At 57.1% G+C, this 22535-nt stretch overlaps 1 protein-coding gene across 1 annotated transcript; it reads left to right on the top strand.

Annotated features, from left to right (window-relative positions):
- Positions 1 to 9482: 9482 nt before the first annotated feature.
- CSDC2 (cold shock domain containing C2) lies at positions 9483 to 22394 on the top strand. The gene is made up of 4 exons (XM_079775719.1): positions 9483 to 9627; positions 18739 to 19037; positions 19895 to 20017; positions 20515 to 22394. Exons 2-4 carry the CDS (start codon positions 18862 to 18864, stop codon positions 20675 to 20677), a joined length of 462 nt encoding a protein of 153 aa, XP_079631845.1. The 5' UTR covers positions 9483 to 9627; positions 18739 to 18861; the 3' UTR covers positions 20678 to 22394.
- Positions 22395 to 22535: the final 141 nt, after the last annotated feature.

Raw genomic sequence — 22535 nt, 5'->3', positions numbered from 1 at the left:
TCCGGTCAAGGGCATGTACCTTGGTTGCGGGCACATCCCCAGTGGGGGGTGTGCAAGAGGCAGCTGATCGATGTTTCTCTCTCATCGATGTTTCTAACTCTCTATCCCTCTCTCTTCCTCTCTGTGAAAAATCAATAAAAATATTTTTAAAAAAATCAGCCTGCTATATTTGGTCAAACATTTAATTAACTCACCCCTAATGACTTGGCAGGGCCAGACCGAATTATTTTGAGGTCCTTCTATGGCCTGAGGGCCAGATGTTCCCCACTCCTGCTCTACACTAGACTGCCTCTAAAGTTGGTGGATTGTGAAAATACACTGTAGTGTGTTTTAACCAAATAAAAGTTTGAGAACTTGCAAAGAGCCTTGGGGTAGGTGACAGGCGCACTCAGAAATGCATGCTACTTTAATTTGCTGATTTTACACATATCAAGCTCTCTCTATGAGACAGGCTGCAATGGTACTGAATTTGACCTTCCCTATGTATCCATATTTTTATGTATAGGTCTGTCTGCCTCTCCTAGGATTTGAGCTACCTGAAGACAGGGGGAAATGCTACTTCTGCTTTTTATGCCCACAATCCCCTACCATCTTTCCTAGGAGGCAATCAGTAAAAGTGTTTAGGAGATTATATCATTTCTCTCAAATCTTTCCTCTTCATTCTATTCCCACAGCTACTGCCCTGGTTCAGGCCTCTTCATTGTTCCCCTGGAGCTTAGCCACATACCCAGCTCCCAGCCTTATTCTCTCCTGCAAACAGCTGCCACTGTCACAAAAGCCTTCCCTCATGAATATCCTTTACCCCACAGAAACGTCTGGATTGAACCCAGCCTTCCCCTCCAACCTCACCTCCCTTCTGTTTTCCAGCCCCAAGATGGAACCAGTTCTTTTATAGCCCTGCCTCCATCACTTCTTTACCTGGAAAACGTTTATTCATCCATTAAAACCCAGGCCCTGGCTAGGGAGCTCAGTTGGTTGGAGTGTTGTCCCGATACACCAAGGTGGTGGGTTTGATCCCCAGTCAGGGCTCATACAAGAAGCAACCAATGAATGCATAAGTAAGTGGAATAACAAACAGATGTTTCTTTCTCTCTATCTATCTCTCTGTCTTCTCTCTCTCCCCCAAAACAAAAACAAAAACGAATGCAATGCCTTTCTCATTCATTCGTTCTTTCAACATATTGTCTAGCTATTGGAGATCCAGTGGGAAAGAACTAGGCCCCTGTCCCAACTTCAGCTCAGAGGGGTTGGAGGGAGAACAGAGAAAGAGGATTTGATGCTCTCGGAAAATCAGAAGTAGTTTAGCTGATTTATAGGGAAGATGAGAACTGGTGAGATTAGAGACCTAGACATGGACCAGATCACAAGGGCCTTATCATTATACTATTAACTTTTATTCTCACAACAGTCTAAAAGGTGGAGATTGTTATTATTATCATTACTAATTTATCTGTCATTTCTCATTCTCCTTTATGTCATTATCTCATTTTGCCTCAGCTAAGGCAGAGAGGTTAAGTAGGTCTTTAAGGTCACAGAGCTGATGAATTGCAGAGCTGGGATTTAGGCTCCAGAGCCCCCTATCCTAACCACTGGGCTGCTCTTCTAGGACATTAGCCAGAGGGCAGCAAAGAGAAGCCTTAGAAGGTTAGAACAGCCCTAGCCAGTTTGGCTCAGTGGATAGAGTGTTGGCCTGCAGAATGAAAGGTCCCAGGTTCGATTCCGTCAAGGGCACATGCCCAGGTTGCAGGCTCAATCTCCAGTAGGGCTCCTGCAAGAGGCAGCCAATCAATGATTATCTTATCATTGATGTTTCTATCTCTCCCTCTCCTTTCCTCTCTGAAATCAATACACACACACACACACACACACACACACACACACACACACACACTCTAGAGGCCCAGTGCACGCACCCCTGCCAAGCACCTCCCACCGTGGCTCACGGTCCCCTGTCTGCTGGCAGCCCTGCTCCCACCTCTCCCACCGCCGCTTCCACATGCTGATGGTGCTGGCCCCGCTTGCACCCGCTAATGGTGCAGAGCACGGAGGCCGCTGCCCTGATCACCCCTCAGGAGCAGGAGAAAGTGGAGAAGCCCTCAGGAGTGTTCAGGACCGGCACCAGGCACTGGCAGTGGGTGCGAGTGGCGGCTCCGGTGCCGGCAGCAAATGCGAGTGCTGGACGGGACCACGGCACAGAGGAGCAAAGAATTTTCAGTAACCACCATTGGCTCACCCCGATGACAGTGACCGGTGCCCCGCCTTGGTCTGGTGCCCCCACTCACCATCCCACTGCGGCCAACGCCTGCCATGTTCTGCACACGCCCCCTGGGGGTCAGCGCACGCCATAGCAAACTGGTTGTTCGGTTGTTCTGGTTGTTCCACCATTCGGTCTATTTGCATATTAACCTTTTATTACATAGGATAATAAATACACACACACACACACATACATGTGTGTGTGTATATATATATATATATATATATATATATATATATATATATATATTTAAAAAGAAGGTTAGAACAGGTAAATGACACAGTGACACATCAGCTGGATGGTCAGTGAAGACAAGAAGACCGGGGAGGAAGTTATTGGGTGACTCCTGTAAGAGAAGGCCCCTGGCAAGGCTGGTAGCCCTGGAGAGCGACGTTGGGCAGAGTCCAGAGGTCTTCAGGGGGCGGTCGCATCAATAAGGTGAATGACCTGGGGACAGAAGTGGGGGAGCCAATCCCTGAGGGCTTTAGCCACTAGCTGGGGGGTGGGTCTTCCGTAGAGATGGGAACCTGGAGGAGGGCCAGGCTGGGGGGTGGGGCAGGGCAGGCGCTGCAGACCTCAGTGTCTTGGGTTCCCAGGCGTCTTTCATGGTGTTCAGCTCCCAGGACTGTCACAGGGACCTGTTGGCACGTTTGGTTTCCTCATTAGCAAAAAACAGGGACCAGCTTCTTTATTAATTCTCCGCATCGTTCCATGGAGGATTGGAGGTGGCTTACAAAACACACAAAGACTTCGTCTGCAAGGTCCTGGCCGGCAGAGGACTTCTTTGTCACGTCCCTCCACATCCTCTGGGCCTAATCCTGGGCCTGGCACACGGTCAGCGCTTGTAACTATGTGTTATTTGCATGAACAAAAGGGCAGCAAAATAATCGCTGAGCGTGGAGAAGTGAGGGAGAAGTACGGGTGGGAAACTAATCCAGGAGGCGGAGGAGAGCCAAGCGTGTGGTTAGGGCCTGGGGTTCCCACGCCAGCGCGCTAGCTGAGCAATCGTGCGGAAACCAATGAACCGCTCAGCACCTCAGTTGCCTCTGCAAAATGGAGATAATAATAGAACTGACCTTGTTGTGGGGTCGAACCCTGGAGTCAAAAATAAGACCACCGGAGGCTGCTGATTGATTAAAAAAAAAGCAGGCAAGGATTTATTGAGCTGGCCAGGACGGCCGCGAGGGCACCACACGCAGGTGGCCACCCTCACGACCGCGCTGTCCCAGGTGTAGGCAGTCCTTTTAAAGGTCCAAACCACAAGAATTTTCCTTTGTTCTAAATTCTAAATTCTAAAGTCTGGGAACAGCCTGCAGGGGGGTTCCCAGCCCCTGCTGGACATTATTGGAATGTGGCCCTATCTTGGGAAAGCAGGTTTTTACAGAAGCAGACCCAAGCGGAGTCAGTAATCTCTAAAGGTTATCTACAGTTTCTACTCCTGGAGCTACTGAGTCAGTGGGAATCAATCTCCTGTAGTCCTGGTCCACAGGCACAGGAACATTACCTCTGTGAGTCTCCAGGTCTCAGTCTGGAAGCTGAGGTAACCACCCTATTGTCCAAGCAAGCAAGTGTGTACAGAAGCCAGAATAGCAGGGTTAAAATTCAAACAGCAGTTTTTACCTACGTATGGTTGCTACCATACTTCAACCTCAAATGACCGCCCATCCCTGAGGGGCTGGGTAAAAATTATATACAGTATATCATAGAATGAAATAATATGAAGCCATCAAAAAGGATGAGAGCCCTAACTGGTTTGGCTCCGTGGATAGAGCATAGGCCTGCAGACTGAAGGGTCCCAAGGGCATGTACCTTGGTTGCGGGCACATCCCCAGTAGGGGGTGTGCAGGAGGCAGCTGATCAATTTTTCTCTCGCATCGATGTTTCTAGCTCTCTCTCCCTCTCCTTTCCTCTCTGTAAAAAAATCAATAAAATATATTTTTAAAAAAGGATGACAATGCTCTTTGTGTATTGTATAGAATGATATTCAGAATATATTGTTAAGTATTAACAAAGCCAGGCACCGAGCAGCGTGTACGGGATGTAACCATTTGTGTCAAAAAGGGAGGAAAATTAAAGTCATAGTCTGTGTGTGTGCGCACACGTGTGTGTGCCTGCGCAGGCGTGCTCTGCGACATTACACAAACACCTGATTGCAGTGGTGTCTCCAGGGTGGGGTTGGAGAGGGACAGGGGCAGGAGGGAGAATTTTTAACCAAATACCAGTTGGAGTCTTGGATGTGTGGGGTCATGGGAATATATTACCTACTCAAAAATGAGTAAAATTTACATTTTGAAAAGCAATTAAGATTTTTTTTTCCACTTCTTAAAAAAACACCTCTCCTGGCCCCCTTTCCCTGCAGCTAGTGCCCTATTTTCTGCTCCCTTTGCCAGCAAAGCTGCTTGAAGGCATCGTCTGTGCTGGCGGTTTCCAAGCCCTCTCTTCAACCGGCCCTCCCTCCCAGCCCACACCGCTCTCACGGGCAATGCTCTCCCCACTGCCAGGTCCAGCGGGAATTCTGTCCTCAGCAGCAGCATCTGTCCGGCTGGTCACCCCCTCCTCCTTCACACACTCCTTCCCCATGGCTCCCTGAGGCCAGGCTCCCCACCTCGCAGACTCCTCCCCCACCTGGAAACCCTGGGGGCTCAGGCCCACCTTTCGGTGGTCTGGACCCCGGCCTGCCCATCTCTTCCGGCCTCACCGCTTAGGGCAGCAGCCATGGGCAGCTGGCTTCCCACGTGTCCACCCAGGGCCAACCCTCTCCCCGGCACCACCACGTTCACACATCCTGCCCCCTCCATCGCCCTGCAGCAACTCCAGCTGCTGGTCACCCCCGCCCCAAAACCTGCTTTTCTCCCAGTCTCCCCAGACTTCTCCCTGCTTCCGGTTGCTCAGCCACCACCTGGGAGTCAGCCTTGACTCTCCTTTGTCTCTCACACCCCTGCGAACCCTTGAACCGATCCTGCTGCTTCTACCTCCAAAATGCACCCAGATCCCAACCCCTCCCTAACACCTCCTCTGCTGCCCGTGGCCCCAGCCAGCCTCACCCTCACCTGGGCCTTTGCAGCAGCCTTCACCCTGATCTGTCTTCAGCTCCTCCTGGTCCCCCACAGTCTGACTCAAGCTGACGCCAGAGAGACGCTGTTATAATATCGCTCAGAAAGTCTCGGTCCTCCTCTCCAGACCCTGCGATGCTGCATCTCCCACGGGGAAGAGCCTTCACAGCCCTGGGGGGCCCCACCCCAAGACCCCTCTGACCGAGTGCCCATCCTCTGCCTGATTTCCTGACTCCTCACCCAGGGCCTCTGCCTGCTGCTGTTCCCGCTCCCTGGAGTATTCTTCCTCTCACCGCCCTCCTGTCCTTTTTAAAATATCTTTTTATTGATTTTAGAGAGGAAGGGAGAGGGGGAGAGAGATAGAAACATCAATGATGAGAGAGAATCATTGATCACCTGTCTCCTGCACGTCCCCTACTGGGGATCGAGCCCACAACCCGGGCATGTGCCCTTGACTGGAATCGAACCCGGGACTCTTCAGTCCCCAGGCCGACGCTCTATCCACTGAGCCAAACCGGCCAGGGCACCACCCTCATGTCTTCATCCCTCACCTCCTCCAAGTCCTTGCTTTAATGTCACTTCTGTGTCGGTGTCATTTTCCCTGACACACAGATCCCCGTTTTAAATTGCGAACCAGCCCCCTCCCTGCCGCCCTCCCGTCCCCAGCAGGGTTCTGCGGCATTCACCGCCTCCGACATATGGCACAGGCACTCATTAGGCCGCTTTCCGGCCTCTCCCTCTTCCCTGTGAGCGCCAGGTACTCGGGGTGTCGTCTGTTCTGTTCACTGTCGATTCTGATTCTCCAATGCCAGGCACACAGCAAGCCCAGGACGAACATTTCTTGGAGGATTAAGCGAAAGGATGAAAAGGAGAGATTGGCTCTGAGATACGCATGGTCCTGTAGACTTGCTGGCGTGGAAGAATTTGGCTCTCAGCTTCCTAGCAGTCAAAGCAAAGAGGAGGACGTTCCCATTACAAATGGATCTTTCTCACCCTTTGGGGTACAGGGCCCCTTCTCAGAGCATTCCTCTCTCAGCCCTCCCCTTCAGCAGCTGGACTCGGCTCTACTCGGCTCCTCGGTCTCAAATGTGTTGTCTCCAGAGCGGTGATTAGACATTGGTTTGTTTGTGTACTTGGTGCCGTGTCTCTTCCTGGAGGAGACAGCTTTGTAAACTCAAGGAGGGTGTTTGTCTTATTCTCTGCTGTATCTGAGCCCAGACCATCTAGCACATAGTAGGTAGTCAATAAGTATTTGTCACAAGTATAAGCCAATGAACAGATCACGTGATCAGAGCTGCAGAAAAGTCTCTTCTCAAAAAGGCAGTATAGTTGGATTGCAGAGGATGACTGGGGGCGGGGGGGGGGGGGGGGGGGGAGGAAGGACCACTCCGAGACACTGGGCAAAATCATGGGGATGGGCTGCAGACGAGTGCCATGCGAAGGAGGCGGGCACCGGGAACTGAAGGACATTGCAAAGGCCGTGGGGTAGCCGTGCAGGTCCTCTTTAAATGGAAGCCAGAGGTCCTGCGTTTCCATCCAGCTCCGTTACCAGCTGTGTGATGCTGGGCCAGTTTCTTAACCTCTCTGTGCCTGAGTGCCCACATCCGTTAAGTGGCACCCACACCTTAGGGGCTGTGGAGGCAGGGGTTATGCGGGTTCAAGGCCATGGTTGTCCAGCAGGGCCCCGTGGGTGGGCTGGCGGTCAGGAACGGGTGGGACTTAGGATTCAGGCAGAAGTAATAGGATTCCGGGGCTGCTGGGCGCTGACCTGCCGCGTTAGCTCCTCCAAGATTTTGAATTCTCAGCTTTTCACAAAAATAGCCTCCGGCAGAGCCCCTGGTTGGAAGCAGATGATGCTTTGTTACTCGCTGCTGGTGGGCGGTGGGTGGTGCCAGGCTGCTCATTTCCTGAATGAACAGCTGTGCCCTCTCCTCCTCGTCGAGAATAATCGTGGCACTGCTTCAGCCGGCAGCCCCTTCATTCACGCCTCTCCGCTGCCTGGAGCCCGCACACGGCTGCCAGCTGGTGGGGAGGGGCCCGGAGGAAGAGGCTGGGCATGAAGGGGGTCCCTGCGCACCAGGCTCAGCTTCAGAACTAGCCCCCCAGGCCCTGCCTCCCGGCCTTCCCAGCCTCCTTCCTCGCCCCCTGGCACCCCAAAGCTCGGGCCCATGGGGGGGGGCCTCCCGACCACAAGGCCCTCTCTCCAGATTCTGGCAAGGCCGGCCCCTTCTTGTCCGTTGGGGCTCCGTTTAAACATCACCCCCCTGGAGAAGTCCTCCCGGCCACTCCCCTGTGCTGGCCGTTGGTCTGTCATCCACGCCGGGCCACCAGCAGCCCTCGGCCAAGGCTGCACCAACTCAGGAGCCAGAGCCGAGGGGAGAAGAGCCGGCCTCGGCACCAGCGAGATTCCAGCCTAAGTCCCGGTGCTGGTTCTCACTGGCCACGCCTGGGCCCGGGGTCCCGTGGACCCAGTGAGAGGACAGGGGCGTCCCCAGGCCGGACAGGGAGGCCGTTCCCAGCAGGAGGGGCAGTGGGTGGTGGCAGTGAGAATCGCAGGTGTCCGCCGCGGCCCAGTCCGGGCCCGGGCTCAGGCCCCGCTCCGTCACGGCCACTTCTGAGCCAGGTGACTCCGTGTCTCTCCCAGCCGGGTTCCTCATCCCGGTGAACCAAAAGGACTTGTCCTGGAAGCAGATGAGGTGATGAAGACGATTATTACCTTTGGAGCACAGGAAGGCAAAGAAGGGAGACCACTGAAAGGGGGAGGTTCCTCCGGCAGGTCCAGCGGGTGGAGGCGTCAGAGCTCGGGCCTCGGGTCACAGCAGGCCAGGGTGTCCCCGCCTCTCTTGTAGAACCAGACACCTGACTGTGTGGGCTGGATTCTTCCGGATTCTTCCGGAGGCTCTGGAAGGGCAGGGGGTGTGTTCCCTCCTCTTCTAATCAGGCAAGTCTCTCCTCCTGTCGGAGCCTCTGTTTCCTCACCAGCAAAGTAGGGGCGATGACAGCAAAGTGTTGGGCTGTTGTGAGTTTTAAACGAGGGCAAAGCAGGTTGCCTGACAAGTGGGACACCCTCGGGCACCTTCCTAGCTATTTTTATGCATTGTTTGTATTTGTCACGACTGTTTCTCTTGTAACTCCTCCTCCTTTTTATTTTAGTAAGACTTGAAAATGCCAGCCCACCTCAGTAGTCCTGAGTCTGGGGCGGGGGTGGGGGTGGGGGAAGGAAGGGAGGCCTCCTTCTTTCCAAGCTGAGGCTGAGAGGAGGGATGAGGAGAAGCCCCTCGTGGAGCCCCTCCCCCCCCATACGGCCCAGGGCTTACTGCCCTTGAGCTTCCAACAGCCCTCTCTTCCCTACTTTACAGACAAGGATCAGAGACGAAAGGGACTTGCCCAAGGTCACACAGCCTGGAAGGGCCGGGGCTGAGATTCACACCCGGCTTGTCTGATGTGGAAACCAGGGTCTCTCCAGAGACTCCCAAGCTGGGGTGGAGGGCGGGGGGGGGGGCAGGGGGAGAAGGAGAGGGGCGCGGTAAACCTCTCACTCCCCTAGAAGGGTCCTCTTCAAGTTCCATGGAACTATCTCAAGGGCCCACTGAGAAAGAGATGAGTTCCTGTAACTTGCCAACATGCATTCGCTCACAAGGATCCCAGAGTCAGTGGAGGGACAGACCTGAGCACAGGGCTGGTGCTGCTGGAGGGCAGGGGACACTCTGAAGACCCCAGCTCCCCCACCCCCTGGTCTGGAGCACCCTCTGGGGCTCTTTCTGCTGCAGCAGCCTCCATCCTTCCAGACTCACCCCCAACTGCGCAGCCCCCCAGCACACACACTCACACGCACACGCGCACACCCATCACCCCGCTTGCTCTCTAATTGGCAGGAGCGCCAGCTGCCCCAGCCCTTCCTCCCCTGCATTCCTCAGCAGCTCCTCCCACCTGGCAGGGCAAATTATACCCTGGCCTGGCAATAAACGCCACTTTCCAAAAAAAGACGCTTTAGGGCCCCGGGAGACGCTGGGAACTCACTCACTCGGAGGTGGTGTCTGGGCCCGTGTCCCTTTAAGCCGGGAGTACACATTCCCAGCCCCGCCCCGCCCTCCTGCTCTTCCTGACGTCAGGGGGGAGGCGTGTGAGTGAGTGAGGGGCTGAGGTGCCGCATGCTCACACACACACACACACACACACACACACACACACACACACACACGCTCACACACACGGCACATCCTTCAGACCCGGCCCCGCGCCCAGCTCAGGTGCCGGGAGAGGCCGAGAGCTGAGCCGGCCGCAGGAGGCAGCCCCGACCTCAGCTGCCAGGGAGAGGTAAGGGGCGGCTGGGGCTGGATGGGGACTCCCCACACCAGCTCTAGAAACTGGCTTTGGCGGGGGAGCAGGAGGGAGGTAAGATATGGGGGGGGGGGGCTGGGAAGGGGGGTCCCTCCCCTGGGGCTGGCCCAGCCCGGTTCAGTTTACTGAGGGAATCTGGGAGGGTGTGTGGAGGAACCCACCCTGCCCTCTCCCCTCCCTCCCTCTCCCTGGTCCCCCAGGGAAGCTGAGGCTGTGTGGCTCCCCGTCTGCCCGCCGGTGTCTGGGACTGGTGTCTGGCTCCAGAGGCAGAGGGCAGCAGGCACCTGCCAAGCCGCAGCCTCCTGTCTAAGAAGCAGGGAGGGAAATGACTGGAGAAATAATGGAAATAATCGTGTTCCTACCAGATGCAAACGTCAAGTGCAGGAGGGAACACAGTGGGCCTTTTCCCTGGGACATTTGGGGCTGGGGCCGGGGCCGGGCTGGGGCTGGGGCCGGGGCGGGACCGTCTGCAGCGGACGCCAGTTGGATGGGGAGCAGCTGTCTGATCCTGGCTGCTTCTTCCCAATGCGATGGGGATAATTGTGCTAATTGGCTTGGAGGGGTGGCCCTGGCTATTATTTCACCATGGAGGCACCCCACCCTAGCTTTTGCCTCTTCTGAGGCCACTTCTCTCCCCTGCTCACCAGCTGGGGCTCTGACCTCCACCCTGCTGGGGTGCAGTCCCTGGAAGGCAGGGGTGATAAGCGAGGGGCGGTGGGATACAGGGACTGGGGCAGCCTGGGCGGGTACCACGTCCCCGAGTGGCCTGACCCTGGCAGAGGAGTCCAGGCGGAGATAAGGCGTGATGATGCTGGCGCCCACAGGGAGACAGAGGGTTCCTGCCCAGCTGCCAGCCTGCAGGCTCTTCCCAGGCGAGGGGCGGGGGATGCGGAGAGAGAACAATAATAAACAGAGTGTGAACTGCTGCGTCCGCTGGGAGAGGGCGGGGGCGGGGGACGTGCCCCGGGTGGGGGTGGGCGGCCTCAGGGACCTGGCAGAGGCCTCTCCCTGGGAAGGGGCTGTGTCCAGACCCCTGGGGGGTGGGAGCCAGGTCCCCGAACCCGCCTCCACCCCAGAGCCTCTGGGTCCTCCACATTCTGGATGTTTCTCCTCCCAGCCTCGCCCCTACCATTTCCTTGAAGTATTTTCCTGAAACATCTACGTTCCCATACCGGCCCCGCCCCATCCTCCAAATAAAAAATAAAGAAGGCGTATGGAAGCAGGAACTGGCTGCACACTGGGAGAGGCCGCTTCTGGGCCTGGAGAGAGACAGGTGGGCAATCTTCCCGGATGCCCACTGGCCGTGGAGGGGTTCCTCCCAGCTGGTGGGTGGGGAGGGAACACCTGAAGGCTGGTCTGGAGGTAGATCCCCAAGAGTGGCACCAGCAGAGGGCGCTCAGGGCCTGGCTGAGCTGGTCCCAAGGAGCATGACCAGGAAGAGCCTGGTGGAAAGGGGGCCGGAGGCGGTTGGGACCTTAGTCCATGCGGAGCAGGAAGATGGGGAGCAAAAAGCAGCGGGGGGCTCTGCCTCTGCCCCCAGCCAGTGAAACGATGGTCACCAGGAGGAGTGGCACGGGCGCTGGAAAGGTCAAGGGCTCTGGGTCATGCTGACTGGAGTTCAAGCTCAGCCCCTTCCCGTGGTATCTTGTCCTGTCTGTCCCTCTCTCGAGGGGGATTCAGAGTGGGAAAGTGACTCGCTCAGGGGGCACACGGCCTGGCGGAGCTGGGATGTGAGCATGGCTCTCGAGGTGCCCATTCTGTCACCCCCACTCCCCCCTGATGCCCAGCATGCCCAGAGCCTTAACCACAGCAGCCCCCCAGGCAGCATGACAAGGACAAGACTGAAAGGGTCTCACACTAAAGTAATGGCTGGGGCAGCCCGCATACACACACACACACACACACACACACACACACACACGCACACACGCTGTGCGAGGGAAGAACCAGGTTTAACTTAGGTCACCTCCAGCTTCAGGAGCAGCTTTGGCAATGATGTGTTTTAAGGAGCATCTGGGAGGCTGGGGTGGGGGAGGGGCTGAGGAGGGCCTTCTGTCTGGTGGCCCTGCGGCTCTCCGCTCACCCTCCTGGGGCTCAGCACGGACAAGACCCCAACATTAGAAAGCCCTTCCCCTGCCATCCTGTGTCCCCTGCCCTGTTCAGGCCATCATGCCCGTCCCTCCCCTGTCTGCTTCTCCACAACGGGGGCTCCGGCTGGCTCGTTTTCGTTGGGGGCGTTGTTTTTAAGCTTCCCAGTGTTGGCAAGTGACTCACCCAAGGTCAGGGTCTGAGTCAGCACAAAGCCAGAAATAGAGCCCTGAGCCCTGAGCCCCCAGTTCTTCCAGGGGGAGCAGGGGCTTCCGGGGACCTGCTGGTCCTCCCTCCCCTCCTCTGGCAGGGGTTGAATCTACACCCCCAAATGTCTCCAGGTTGCAAAAGTGCTGCCCCTGACCAGCTGTGTGACCCCAGCAAACCCCTTGACCTCTCTGAGCCTCAGTCTACCCTTCTGAAGAATGGGGGTAATAATGGTAGTTATCACACAGTGTGGTTGTGAGGACTAAATGAGGAAGTGGGGCTCAGAGGGCTTGACCCCCCACTTGGCACGTGGTTGATAATCAATACTGGTAGCCGCATTGGGATTTCCCACACAGAGTTCTAGTCACCTGTCTGTCCTCCCCCGCGGGCCTGGGCCTCTGACGGGGGCTGTCTCCTCTTGTTCTGTTGTCCAGGGGCCTGGCTATCAGTTTTGTTTCACTTATGCATGTATTTTTAAAATTTTATTTATTGGTTGACGACGAGAGAGAGAGAGAGAGAGAGAGAGAGAGAGAGAGAGGAGTTATGCATCATTGGTTGATTCTTTTTAAAAAATATATATTTTACTGATTTTTTACAGAGGAAGGGAGAGGGATAAAGAGTTAGAAACATCGATGAGAGAGAAACATCGATCAGCTGCCTCTTGCACACCTCCTACTGGGGATGTGCCCGAAACCAAGGTACATGCCCTTGACTGGAATCGAACCTGGGACCTTTCAGTCCGCAGGCCGATGCTCTATCCACTGAGCCAAACCCGTTAGGGCCATTGGTTGATTCTTATATGTGCCCTGACCGAGAACCTTGGCATATCAGGACAATGCTCTAACCAACTAAGCAACCGGCCATGACTTATGCATGTGTTGTGTGTGTGTGTGTGTGTGTGTGTGTGTTTTAAAGAATAGTTTATTGTTTTTTAGAGAGAAAAGAAGAGAAAGAGAAAGAGAGAAACATCAATGTGAGAGCAGAACATCAACTGGCTGCCTCCTGTACATCCCCGATTTGTGACGGAATCCGCAACCCCAGGCATGTGCCCTTGACTGGGAATCGAACCAGCTACCTCCTGGTGCGTGGAGTCGGTGCCCAACCAACTGAGCCACACTGGCCAGGGCCTATGCATGTATTTTTGACAACTTCAGAGGATAATTAGACTGACCCTCATGAGTCATCCAGACCAGTGGTGATTGTATAGCTGAGGTAAAACGTGAAGCCCAGAGAGGGGCAGGCGCTTGCCCCAGGTCACACAGCACCGGGTGGCCAAGCGGGTTTGCTTTGCTCTGATGTGCACAGAGGGAGGTTATTCACAAGGTCAGGAGAGGACCCTGACAGCCATTTCCTGCCCTGTCCTTTCAGGGGAGCCCCTGCACCAGGGCGACGGTCCCCTACTGAGGGCTGAGTCCCAGTCCCATGGTCCCACAGCGCTGACTGGATCACAGGGCCTCCCTCGGGTTACCGCCCAGCGGCCCTGATGTTCAGCTTTGCCTCTTGGTCTTCCATCTGCAGATCACGAGCCAGCTGAGGCTCATGCCGGCAAAGGAAGAGGAGCTGGCTGGAGGGTCAGAACCACCCGTGTGGCCAGGGAGACGCCCACTCACAGACGGGCCCCTTCACAGCCCCTCCGCTCCTCCCAGGGTCTGCTGATTAGCCTGTGTGACAGATGAGGAAACTGAGCCTCAGAAAGCAGGGGGTGGGGGGGTGTCACTCAGGTAGGGCACTCAGGGGCTTCTGGGCCTGCGCTGTCCTCTCATGCTCAGATCGCCACCTCCAAAGAGCATTATTCCGGGCAGGCGATGCCCCCAGACGGGCTCACGGAGGCACTGGGAGCTGGGTTTGAGTTGAAACAAATGTTCTCCGGACACGTGTGTTTCTCTGGTCTTGGAGGAGTTTATTTTCCCCTTCAGTTTCTCAGGAAAAGTTCCTCTGAGAACACTCCAGCCTCGTCTTGGCTGAACTAGGAACAGCGTTTATCCTCACAAGAGGTGCACTGTTTACCGTCAGAGGAATCTGGGTTCTGTTGCTTGGCTGCTGTGTGATCTTGGGCAAGCCACTTAACCTCTCTGAGCCTCAGCTTTCTTAGCTATAAAATGGGAACAATTCACCGAAACCGGTTTGGCTCAGTGGATAGAGCGTCGGTCTGCGGACTGAAGGGTCCCAGGTTCGACTCCGGTCAAGGGCATGTACCTTGGTTGCGGGCACATCCCCGGTGGGGGGTGTGCAGGCGGCAGCTGGTCGATGTTTCTCTCTCATCAATGTTTCTAGCTCTCTGTCCCTCCCCCTTCCTCTCTGTAAAAAAAATCAATAAAATATATTAAAAATAAATAAATAAAATGGGAACAATTCTAATTTCAACCTTCCAGGGCAACTAGAAAGTTGAAAAATGAAAAACCGTCTCTGAAAAGACTTTTGCAGGCGTACGGCATTGAGACAAGAAAAGCCCCGTCTTTCCTCGCCCCTTTCTGCAGCGGCCTGTGGGGCTCTGCATCCCTGCTCCCTGGCCTCTCAGGCTGCTGGGCACGTGCAGCTCCTTCAAGTTCTGGGCTCTGGCAGGGCCCAGAGTGGGAAAGATTCTAAGGTCACAGAGCAAGTCAGTAGCAATGCAGGGCCCAAACCCAGGACTCCTGACCTCCTACTCCAGGCTGCAGAGTCAGCTTGCCCTGGTTTGAGTCCTGGCTCAGACATTAATTGCTGTGTGGCCTTGAGTGAGTGACTTAGCCTCTCTGGGCTTCAGTTTTCTCATCTACAAAATGGGGTAATAATAGCCCAGCCTTCAAGTTCCATTGCAGGAATTTAATAAAAAGGATAAGCTAGGAAGGGTGGGGCAGGATCTAGTGGGTGAGCGAGTCCCCTGGGAGGCAGGGAAGAGGAGAGTGAAAGATGGGCTTGGCTCAGCTCAGCTGGGTCTCTTCCCCGCCCCCCCCCCCCCCCCCCCCCCCCGCCAGACAGTCCTGCCTGGGAGGAGCAACCTCTTACTCAGCATCTACTGAGTGCTTCCCACGCTCCAATCCCATTTCTTCCTCCTAGGAGTGCTGGGAGGAGGGCGTCCTGTAACCCCAGGTTCCAGAGAGGAGGAGATGGGGGGAGGCCTGGAGCAGCACCACTGTAGAGGTTGCCTCTCTGCCCCCCCCCCTGCCCTGAGCAGATGGCCTGCTTTCTCTCAAGGGTGCCCCCTGGGTGGGGATGTAGTTGGGGAGCAGCCTCAGTCAAGTCCTGTGGGGGCTGGATGCTGCTGGTCCATGTTGGGGAGCCCCTTTGGGGGAGGGGAAGGAGGAGGGCTGCCCTCCTATCAAGGTGAACGCTGGGTAACCAGCTCATCTTTCCCCTTCCCACCGCCTGGGAGCCATGCTCGCTTGGCCTTGGCTGGGAGGCCTGGCTGGCCCGAGCTGGCCCAGCTCAGCTGCGTCTCCCTGGTAACCACGGTGGGCTGCCTCTGCCCTTCCCAGGACCCCCCGGCACTGGCTGTCACCCCCAAGCACCATGCCAGGCCTGGGAGAGCTGTGCGCTGGGCAGGGCCTCCCCGCTTCCTGGAGAGGGAGGCAGGGCTGTCCGCCACCTGCCGCCTCGCCCAGGTGAGGTGGGGCCACCAGGGGTGTGCTGCAGAGCCTGGCATCTCCTGGCTTCACCCTGGGGACCTCTGCCGCCTGCCTGCCTGCCTTTTGGGCACCAGCTTTGTGATATTCTAGCTCACGTGCCCTGTAACTCACCTGCTTATTAAGGTGGACAAGCACAGGGTTCTGGTGCATTCACAGACGTGTGTGACATCACCACGGTCAGTTTTAGGACATTTTCATCACCCCAAAAGGAGCTCTGACCATTAGCCGTCACTCCCACGTGGCCCTCCCCCCGCCCCTGGCAGATACTCCTCTCCGTGGACATTGCTCATGGATGGAGCCCTGCTACGTGGTCTCTGGTGTCTGGCTTTTCCCGTGAGCTCAGTGATTTCCCGTTCCTCTGTGCTGCCGTGTGCATCAGCACCTCCTCCTCCTCCTGGCTGAATAACGTTCTACTATGTGGCCGAACTACGTTTGCTCATCCGCTCGCCAATTGGTGGGTCTTTGGTTGTTTCCACTTTCTGGCTATTACGAAGAATGCTGCCACGAACATTCGGGTACAAGTTTTCGTGCGATGCTTCCGTTTTCTTCTCTCTAAAATGGGGATAAAAATGCCCAACCCGGCCCACTCCTGCCTCCTGGAGTGAGCTCAGAGAGAAAGACCCGACCTCAGCTTGAGGGGCCACGAGGGCCCCCCTCCCTCCCCTCCAGCTCTCCAGGCTGCTGGGGAGCAGGGAGTCTCCCCTCCACCCCCAGCGATGGCAGAGCCAGCTCATTGTCTTGACCCAGAAACGCCCCACTTGCTGTGTGACCTTGAACAGCCGCCAGGGGCCTGCTCCAGTGATGGGGGTTGAATGAGTGACTCCTCGTTCTTCCCGTCCTGCCATGCGGTGTTTTGGGGGCTTCCTGGTCTCCGGACCCCTAAGAAGCCTTTCCCTGGCCAGTGGTTAGAGCGTCAGCCCACACACCTAAGAGTGGTGGGTTCGATTTCCAGTCAAGGTTTGATCCCAGCCCCGGTTGGGGCTCATGTGGGAAGCAACTAATCAATGTGTCTCTCTCACATCAATGTTTCTCTCTCTCTCCCTCCCTTCCCTCTCTTCCACTCTTAAAAAAAAAATCAATGGAAAAAAATATCCTTGGGTGAGGATTAAAAAAACAAAACAAAACAAGCAAACAAAAAAAGAAGCCTTAAACCCTTCCCCAGAAACTCCAGATTTGGGGGCGGGGCAATATGGAGACCAGAAATAGACTGTGCAGCTCAGAGGTTCACCTCTGACCCCAGGGCATTTGGGGAGGGAGTGGGGGAGGGAAGGAATGGGGATGAGAATCCATCCACTGACACCCACGTGACTGTGGACCCCGGGATAATCTTTACAGTCCCCAGCTTAGCTACGCCCCCATAGCCTGTGCGGGCGAGGGGGGTTAGCAGTCCCATTACACAGATCGGGAAGCTGAGGCAGTGGAAGTGCCCCCAAGCTCAGTCGCTAACACACAGCTGAGCTGGCTCTCCCATCCAGGCATCCCGCCCGCCGGCCCGGTGGCAGCTGCCTGACCCAGGCTCAGTCAGCAGCCTGGCTTGGTACACGGCGCTTTTCCGGCCCGGGTTCCACGGCAGCGCCTCTTGGGGTCCAATATTTCCCAACCCTGGGGGGAGGGTGGGCCGGTAGGTGAATGGGGAGGGAAACTGTGTTCTCTTCCTCGGTAGAGGGAAATATAGGATGAATTATTTCAAGGTCATCTAGACACAGCTATTGGTGTGGGAATTTCTATTGATTAGCATTGATAGTAGCAATGTATTGGGTATCTACAAGATGCTCGCCGAAACCGGTTTGGCTCAGTGGATAGAGCGTCGGTCTGCGGACTGAAAGGTCCCAGGTTCGATTCCAGTCAAGGGCATGTACCTTGGTTTCGGGCACATCCCTGGTAGGGGGTGTGCAGGAGGCAGCTGGTCGATGTTTCTCTCTCATCGATGTTTCTAGCTCTCTGTCCCTCTCCCTTCCTCTCTGTAAAAAAATCAATTAAAAAAAAAATATATATATATATAAACAAAAACAAAACAAGATGCCCTATGTTGTCACATACACTAAACCAGTGGTCGGCAAACCGTGGCTTGCAAGCCACATGCCGCTCATGAGCCGCGGTTTGCCGCTCTGTTGACTAATGAGTTTACCGACCACTGTCATATACTACCCTTTACCTCTTTGCACACAATATGCCACAATTGCCTAGTCCTCACAGCTTCCAACTACACGGTAACATTTAGTCTAGTCCAGTGGTCAGCAAACTCATTAGTCCACAGAGCGGCAAACCGCGGCTCGCGAGCTGCCGTTTGCCGACCACTGCACTAAACCATTGGGTCCTCAGCAAGCCTGCATGGGAAGTGTTCTCAGTCTCGTTTTAGAGAGGAAGACATGGGGCTAAGGAAAAAGCTCTACCTTCCCAAGAGCTTGCCATGCCCTTGAACTGTCCCAAGTGTGTAGCAGTCATTTGATCCTCACAGGAACCTCTCTATAAAGTAGTCACCAGCACTACCCCCGTTTTACAGAGTAGGAAACGGAGTCAAAAGTTAAGAGTGTTGACCAAGGCCTCACAGCCCATAGGTAGAGAAGCCAAGATTCAAACCCAGGCCATCTGGGCCCAGAGCCCACACACCACCCACCATGTTGGAACTGAGGTCACCAAGTGACAAACGACAAAGCTGAGATTCAAACCCGGATCTGGGCATTTGAAACTGCCGACACTTGTGCCAAACTGGGTTCCTGACCATCATTGGCCACTGTACCCATCCCACCTCCCAGACCCCTGCGTTAGAGAATTGAACTTGAAGCTGGAAGGACTTTGAGGTTCGTCTTCCTCACATGGCAGGGAGAGAGGACGCAAGCTCTCCAAGGTCTCTTCTAAGGACACTAACCCCCTTCATGGGGGCCTCACCCTCCTGACCGCATTTAAACTTAGCGGCCTCCCAAAGGCTCCGTCTCTAAATGCCGTCACCCTGGGGGGTAGGGGTAGGACTTCCACATATGACTTGTCCGGGAACACAGTTTAGCCCAGAGCAAGGTTGTGTGATTGTTTTGTCTTTTTGGTGAGAACAGAGTCAAGAAGGGCTGTGAGGTCCCTGACTCCACCCTGTGACGGGGGCACCAGGCCCAGCCATCCAGACTTGTGCTCCGTGTCCGGCCGCTGCCCGCCCGGGAGCACACTCACCTCTGCCTCTCTCTTCCCCTTCCAGACGGAGCCTGTGGCTGCTGAGGCTGCTGAGCAGGGCCAGGCCGGGCCCTGCCCTCAAGGACGCCGAAGCCCTTCACCGGCCCCTGGGCCCGGGAGCCCACCAGGCTCTCCTGCTGGCCCCACCATGACTTCGGAGCCCACATCGCCCCCCGTCGTGCCCCCGCTCCACTCCCCCAAGTCCCCAGTCTGGCCCACCTTCCCCTTCCCCCGGGAGGGCAGCAGGGTCTGGGAGCGGGGCGGTGTCTCAGCTCGGGACCTGCCCAGTCCCCTGCCCACCAAACGGACCAGGACGTATTCGGCGTGAGTACCTGCCCCTCACCCGGGCTTCTGTCCCCTCCTTCTCCAGCCCCTGTTTTCTTTCCCAAGGACAGGAGAGCTGTGTATGAACTTTCCAGTAACTGCTAGTGTTCATTCATTCGTTCATTCACTCACTCATTCATTCATTCATTCATTCATTCATTTGTTCGTTCCACCAAGATTTACTGGGCTCCTGACCAGGGGATCCAGTGATGAATTAGATCCCACAGGCTGCACACAATTCAAAGGGAATTCGTCCACCATTCACTCCCTCCAGCAGGCCTGGGCGTGAGGACCTGCATGAGGCATTAGGGAAGATGCCGTCTTAGCAGAGTTTGGAAGCTATATCAGGGGAAGGATGAAACAGCCTGGGCAAGAATGGAGGCATAGGGTTGACCTTTGGCGCGGGGTGAGCCTTTGGGGACAGTTACTGGCTGGGGTGCATGAGGGAAGGGCTTTGTGGGACGCTCGGGGAGACTGACTTGGCTTGGCTGAAGGAGTTTTTTATGGCAAGTGCTGAGTGACTCCTGTGTCCACCCCACGGCTAGGCACAGAGCAGATGTTTAATGAATGGAGAAGGGGTGCGTGACACGTGAGCAAATGGGATGCCATTGCTTCAGGAGAGAGTGAGGAGTGGGGGTGCTGTGCAGAGAGAGGGGCGCTGGCTGGGAGTCACGAGACCCACTTGCTGTGTGCCAGGGGGAGCCAGTTCCCCTCGCTGGGCCTCAGTCTCCTTTTCTCTCAATGGGGTGATGGAAGGACTGAATCAGCATAACTGTGTGTGGCTTCTGGCCTGGGGAGGCTGTGGGGGCCCGGGGAACCCCTAGGCCACAGCTCCAATCCCCCTGCCCTGTCCTTAGGACAGCCCGTGCCTCGGCTGGCCCCGTGTTCAAGGGCGTCTGCAAGCAGTTCTCCCGCTCACAAGGCCACGGCTTCATCACCCCCGAGAACGGGTCAGAGGACATCTTCGTGCACGTATCTGAGTGAGTCCTGCCCCCCAGCCCACCTCAGTGAGGCCCTCCCATCGCCCTGCTCTTGGCCGCAGTGTCCCAGCAGGGCCTCAAGAAATGCCAAATGCCCCCCACCCCTGCTGGCTCCCCTTCCTGGCTGAGGCCCGCTCCTGGCATCCTCCCCCCAACCCCATCGGGGCTGGGATGTGTGGGAGGAGGAGGGCTGGGCCAGGTGGGGAGGGGCTCTAGGAGCCACTGGCTGAGCAGGGGGCCTGCAGCAGGGAGGGAGGGAGGGGGGGGGCTAGGCCTGTGTCCCAGCCCTAATGCCAGGCGTGACCGGGGCGGTCACAGACCCTCTAAGCCTCACATCTCACTTAACCCCCCACAACACAGAGGAGGGCAGTCTGCTTCCCATTTTGCAGGCGAGGGGCTGAGATGCTGGGGGAGGCGAGGCCGTCCTCAGGCCAGGCTGCAGGGGGTGTCCCGGGAGGGGGGCTGCCACTGGGCTGACGCCCCTTTTCTGCCTCCAGCATCGAGGGGGACTACGTCCCTGTGGAGGGTGACGAGGTGACCTACAAGATGTGCCCCATCCCACCCAAGAACCAGAAGTTCCAGGCCGTGGAGGTGGTGCTCACCCAGCTGGCCCCACACACGCCCCACGAGACGTGGTCCGGGCAGGTCGTGGGCTCCTAGGCTGGGGGGCGCCCCCCAGGGTGGACAGGTGGGCAGGCTCCATGCCCCACGGCACTGGCTGACTCGGTCCCCCAGGCGGCCTCAGTGCGCACATCTGTCTGTCTGTCTTGCACGTGTGCTTCCATCCAGCCCCGTGACCTGTGACTGTTGTGTGAGCTGGACCGAGGGGGAGGCCTCCGACCTGCCCTCTCTGCTTGTCCACTCTCTCCTTCCTCCCCTCCCTGTAACACTGGCACAGGCCCTCTCGCCCCTGCCCACCTGTCCTGTGTCCGCTGAACCTCCGGAGCCTGCATCAGGCCGGGGGCTGGGCGTCGGGGGCACCCGGGGCCCTGCCGGGACAAGCTTCTCCGCAGCCTGGGCCTCTGGCCCTGGCCCGGCCGGACTCTCTTTGTTACTCAACCCACCCCTGGGCCCGGGGCTCCAGTGCTGGCCGGGACCCGCCCTCAGAAGCCAGGCCCGTGAGCACTTTGGGGGCCTCCAGCCTCCGGCAAGGAAAGGTGGTGAAAGGTGGCCAGCTGGCCCTCCTCGGGCCGGGCCAGCCTGCCTTCTCCCGCTGTCAGCACACACTGGAGGCGGGAGAGGGCCTGAGGGCAGAAGGCAGTTTGGGGCTCCTTTGGCTGGCCAGTCCCTCCTCCTCAGCCTGGCAGTGGCTCTGTGAACCCCAAACTGAGGTCCCATCTTCTCCCCTGGCCACGCGGAGTCTTGCTGCCTCCATTTCCCCAGGAGATGCGGGTCTGCGGAGTGGGGGGACGTCCCCCCCAGCTTGGATTTAGGCCTCCCCTTTCCCTGACTCACGAGCCCCACTGATGCTCTGCCCGTGCTCAGCACAGCGGCTGGTGAGGACCCAGCGGTGGGTGGACACGGCCCCTCAGGCAGGGCCAGGCGGGGCACCCACAGGAGTAGCCTCAGCCTGGGGGACCCCCAGCCCTGCCACCCCCTGCTGGACCCTCTTCCCAAAGCCGAGACGTGGCTCCCACCGGCCTCCAAGCCAGTGGCTGAGTTGTGGTTCCTGTTGTCCGTCCCTTAAGGTGTGTGCGTGTGTGTGTGTTGTGTGCATTCACGCTTGGGTGGGGGGTTGGCCTGGCCGGGAGGCCAGGAAGGAGGGTTTCCTCCCCCCCCGCCCCCCGTGTCCCCCTCCCAGAGCACATCGTCTGGTGGGGACTGAAACGGGGCTAACGGGAGGGCTGCCAGGACAGTGCCCCTGAGAGCCGGTCTGTGTGTAAACGGCTCAGATGCCCAACCTCAGGGTCAGTGACTGTCTAGGATCCCCAGCCCTGGAGATGCCCAAGGCTCCAGGGTGGAGCCCGGCTGGGATGTGTCCCATCCCTGCCCCCAGTCCTTACGAGGCTGGCAGCTCAGAGCTGCTGAGATGTGCTGGCAGCCCCCGACCTGAGAACGGCCCAGCCCGACGCCCACTCTGAGGGGCCGCTCTGGCAAGGCCCCAGGCCTTTCCTTGGGGAACAAGGACCCCCTGGCCTCCTGGGCAGGTTTATTGATGCAGGTTAACCCCTAGGAGCCCCCCAAGGCCCCCTGTCCTGTGAGTAGACCCCCCTTTTCAGGCACTGGCGAGGGGGATGTGGGACATCAGCCCTGGGGCCACCTGGGTGGCAGAGATCAGTGACATTGTCACTCACACCCCAGTGTCCAGTCACACACCCTCCCGAGCCCCCCCTCCCCCCCCGGGCTCCCGTCCTTCCGAACACTGGCAATAAACCCTCAGCTGTGACTCAGCCTGGCCCAGAGATGCCTGTCTGTGCGGGTCCCGGGGAAGGGGCTGGGGGAGGGCACCCCAAACCACCCTCCTTGCCTCCTGTGTGACCTGGGCAAGTCCCTGCCACCGTGCAAAGAGGTGGCGGTC

The sequence above is a fragment of the Cnephaeus nilssonii genome (genome assembly GCF_951640355.1).
Source record: "Cnephaeus nilssonii genome assembly, chromosome: 6".
Lineage (NCBI taxonomy): Eukaryota > Metazoa > Chordata > Mammalia > Chiroptera > Vespertilionidae > Cnephaeus > Cnephaeus nilssonii.
The sequence above is the reverse complement of the archived record's forward strand: the minus strand, read 5'-3'. Positions and strand labels throughout refer to the sequence as shown.